The sequence below is a fragment of the Anneissia japonica genome, unplaced genomic scaffold (genome assembly GCF_011630105.1).
Source record: "Anneissia japonica isolate Jap-2015-1 unplaced genomic scaffold, ASM1163010v1 scaffold493_len2256704_cov171, whole genome shotgun sequence".
In the NCBI taxonomy this organism is placed as follows: domain Eukaryota; kingdom Metazoa; phylum Echinodermata; class Crinoidea; order Comatulida; family Comatulidae; genus Anneissia; species Anneissia japonica.
Window position 1 is genome coordinate 1,875,165 of NW_022727062.1, and position 4,476 is coordinate 1,879,640.

A 4,476-nucleotide genomic window follows, 5' to 3' on the forward strand; every position below is an offset into this window, starting at 1 on the left:
AACATTTGTTGGAAATCACCTCTAGTTTATGTGTACAAAATTTCCTGCATGTCCGTTCAAAGCTGGCGACGCTGGACCCTTTTAAAGTTTTGGTAACATGAACCAGAACAAGAAAAGCACTGAGGCTCTGGGACCAATAAACCAATAAATAAACCCAATAAACTTAAATGAGACATTAAAAAGCTCATCCAATGTCCAGAGGAAAACACTTCTGCCACCTTTGAACTTTTGCAATAGGGCAATTTTTATACCACCTAAACCTCATAATGAAGTTTAGTGGCCAAGATGCTTGTAATTGACTTTGCAAATTATACTTCTTTATAAAAGACATACCATAAATTGCTTTTGGAATTGGAAAGAATTCGCCATAGTTGTTGTTAAATATCCTGGCAACTTCCTGGGCCATCTCTAGGTGCTGTTTTTGATCATCACCCACAGGAACATGTGTTGACCTTAAAAATGAAAAAGCAGTTGAAATAGGTGGAAAGAAACTGTACAGGAAAGACATTAATTTGATCTTGATTTATGAAAAATTGTTATAAAAAAATTAAAAGAAACATATTACAAATATAAAAAATTAAACAAGAAACAGTAAAAATACCAAGAATTTTTGAATGTGTAAAAAAACACAATCAGCAACTAGCAAAACACAAACTGGTACAATATAAAACATGCGATCAACAATAACATGTGTGGCAAGGACCAGCCAAACCAGTCTTACACTGTTTTTCTTACTTTTGTCAATTAAATTTTTGTAGTTTAAAACAGAGTTTATATTATTATGGAGGGGACTTGTACATTCATTATGGTTCACACTCTCTTGTGTTCACATATTACTATTACTAGTATTATTTATTGACAATGTTGAATTTGAACTTACTTATAAAGTAGAATGTCTGCACTTTGTAATACTGGATATGTAAATAAGCCAACACATGCCTTCTTCTTGTCTGAGCCAACTTTAGCCTAACAAACAAATTAAAAAAGAACCATACATTAAACAATAATAAAAAAAAAAAAGACTTACAACCAAAAAAATGCAAACCCATATAAATTTTAACATAGAATTCTTCAATTTAAAAAATAAAGTTCTCACCTAAATGAAATTTAAGAAAAAAAAAAAAATTATGAAATTGGATTGGATCAGATTTGATTGTAGTTAATCAGTGTAAATACGAAGGGTAACCAAGTCTGGAGAAGACCTATTTTCAATGGGGTCCTTCTGGTGGTGATCAGGCTGTACACCAGCAGACAATTTCCTCATTTTGTAAAGAGTGTACTGCGTTCCTTCCCTTCATGCACATGGGCCATATTGCACATAGGACTGACGGTGAGCTATTGATACTTGTATTCCGCCCTCCAGATGAACACAGGACAGAAGCTATGGGAATAGAGCCAGGAACCAAGAGATCTCCATGGTACATACAGCGCATACACGGTAACTTCCACCAGTTTTAGCCAACTGAGCTAAGCTGCTCATCCAACAATGTCAAAGTTGAGGTGTAAGCTAACTGTACATATTCATCTTTCTATATTTATGAATGAATTTTCATCTACTAACTGTACTGGTCACACCCTATATAAACTTTTAAGTCATAAAAAAAAACTCATAAACTTGACTAAAATTATCTGGTAATTGTAGAGAAGATAAGTGGGAAAAAAGTTAACAATACAGTATCAGAATTGCAAAAACATACAACTTAGCAAAGCAGCTTAGGATAGGCAGTCATCACCTTTACCAAGAGGACACTTCTTTTCATACCTTGTTCAGTGAATTATTTTTTTTTAAAGATCGTCAGAGGAGGGCATAAAAAATATATATGTAATAAATGTAATGTGTAATAAAAATACATTTTTTCTTGAAGTTTCCATTTTTTTTAGGCAGTGGGTGCGCTGATTGGCCAAAAATTAAAATTTTATTTTTATTTGAAATTATCACTATTGGTAGGCGGCGGTTTGCGAAACAAGGTATAAAATAGTCTCGCCAAAATATTATTGTGAAATTGTCGTAACATTAAATTTACCTTCCATTGTGTAAAGGAATTAAGTTTGGCCAGTGTAGTTCGGCAGCCAAGCACCCATGCTAATTGTGTATGTTCTTTTACCTACAATAAGAAACAAGCAGATACAAAGTTACAAAAAAAAAAACATCAATATGAAAATTTTCAAAATAAGTGATGTGCTGTGTAAAACATCATTCCTAAATTATACTGCTTATTGAAAAACAAAGCATTCAAGACAGCAAGAAGTGGAAGATGGGAGTGTCACCATGGTGTGAAAGTCATTAACTATTCGTAAGAGGGAAAATTCTGACTTACAAAATGACGATGATGATTATATTGCCTGTTTTTAATGTACACAATGCTGAGCTCTTCAAACCCATCAGTTTGTGGCATGCCTAATTATGCTCATGATGACATCACATCATGACCATATTTAGGCACATCATGACTAAATATGGGCAACCAAGCTTTAGTACTTACAGCAGACTGCTGGAAGAGAATGCTACGATCTGGATCAATGCCACAAGCTATTAAAACTGCGGCCATTCTCAGGATGCTCTCTCTCAGTTCCTTTGGGTCCTGTGGTAAAGCAATAGAATGCAAGTCTACAATGCTATAGATAACTTCATTGCCATGTCCCTGTAAATGGCTCCACTGTTGTATAGCACCTAAATAGTTCCCTATATGTGGCACTCCGGTTGGTTGGATACCTGAAAAGATGCACATCTGTAAAACATAATATCAATATTATATTATATATTAATGTCGATCAAAATATTTATAATTCTGTACAATGACAAACAAGATTACAAGATTTAAATACTGTACAAGCACTTGTAAGTCATTAAAACTTGACTTGATTGCTCGAAAGTTCAAACACGTTTATTGTCAGGGAGCTCTGTGTTTAATCTGACTTATAAAATTATTACAAATACATTCAATTATTTAATAAAAAAATGTCGTAACATTAATGCATGAAAATTCATCATAACAAACATGGTTAAAATATGCAAAACAAAAAGAAAATAAACAGAAAGCATAATATGCGTACAGGTAAAATCCTAAGATAAAAGGTAAAAAGGTAACATATCTGAATATATAAATATATAAATGAAAAAATATATAAATATAAATAAATATTTAAGACAAAAATATCTGACATAAAATAATCACATGACATTGATCAAGCCCCTCGAGGTTGTGACAACATGTGCCACTATTTAAATGCAGAATCATTATTATTATTATTATTATTATTATTATTATTATTATTTAATTATTATTATTATTATTATTATTATTATTATTATTATTATTATTATTATTATAATACAATATTAAAATCACAAACAATGTAAAGAATGCTCTGTAGTAGAGTTTTATAAAATGTTACAATTTCATAGACCTGAGGTTTTTTTTACATAAGTCAGTAATCTGACAAGTCTCAGTGGTCTACTGTAGGCTAGGTTTCTTTATTAGGAACAATTTAGCCATTTAAATAAGGTCCTGACGGGCAGTGATGGAAAAAATCATTGTCCTACAGTACGTTAGGCAATATTTCTGGGTATTACTTACTACTAATGGATAGGCTAGCTTGCTTGTGGCCTAGCCAGTACTATTGCTACCTCCAGGCCTAGGCTAGAGATAGAGAGGGCCAGGCCTAGGCCTACCTATTTTCGTAAACGTCCATTATATTTGTCAAAATTTCCGTAGTAACTATGACGTTCCGTATAACTTGAGAACTTTGGGATGGTAAACCAATAAACCATGGCGGCTAGGCCTAACATACTGTAGGCCTAATCTGGAATGGTACGTCGCGCACCCGAAGCGGCTATGGTAGGCCACAAAAGCGCCTTACTTAGCCGCGCCTGCACATTAGAAGGCCCGGGCCAGGGTTGGGGTTCAATAAAAAAAAAAAAAAAAACATCGGCATCTATCAAAAATGATCTATTTCTTTGTAAAAACTAACCGTGTTAAATTTACGACAACTCAATATTCTTTTAAAATCACTAGGTGACGGTGAACGGGTCAAAATGAAATTCAACTTTGTAACACACTTCCTCGACATGGGGGAGGCCATCTTGACTGAAGAAAGTTGCCAGAGACGTTCGAAAAAATGTTCCCTATTTTAAAAGGATAGATACTGTACGTGCAACGGCAAAAATTAATACAGTTTAATAGCAGTCCTACCACAGTTTTGGCATTATTAAAGCATATATAACTATCAATTTGTTCAACTTTTGTATTTTGTATGTGGATTCAAAGTAGGCCTAGCCAGTGAAGTATGGAGGAAATGAATTATGAGCAAGAAAAAAAAATGGTGTGTTTAAATACATTAGAAAAAGTCTCTGGAACTATAAGGATGTAAACTAAACACTTATATTAAAGAAACTTTGAGAGTAGTTTAATATGACATTAAGTGTGTTCACACAAACACTGTCTGTTGTTAGAAATATGTAAAAATAAAACACTA

At 33.2% G+C, this 4,476-nt stretch overlaps 1 protein-coding gene across 4 annotated transcripts in view; it reads right to left on the reverse strand.

The window, feature by feature from the left end:
• LOC117113487 (tryptophan--tRNA ligase, mitochondrial-like) overlaps positions 1-4,095 on the reverse strand; it is a 7,977-nt gene extending 3,882 nt beyond the window's left edge. Inside the window, exons 1-5 of one of the 4 annotated variants that reach the window (XM_033256826.1) lie at positions 3,973-4,095; positions 2,484-2,729; positions 2,025-2,105; positions 881-966; positions 334-452 (exon numbers count right to left, since the gene is read on the reverse strand). In XM_033256826.1, coding sequence (XP_033112717.1) covers positions 334-452; positions 881-966; positions 2,025-2,105; positions 2,484-2,729; positions 3,973-4,083 — 643 coding nt within the window. In that variant the 5' untranslated portion in view covers positions 4,084-4,095. Of the gene's footprint in view, positions 1-333; positions 453-880; positions 967-2,024; positions 2,106-2,483; positions 2,730-3,578; positions 3,841-3,972 lie in introns of those variants that run through there. The other 3 variants (XM_033256829.1, XM_033256828.1, XM_033256827.1) reach the window with 3 other exon arrangements.
• Positions 4,096-4,476: the final 381 nt, after the last annotated feature.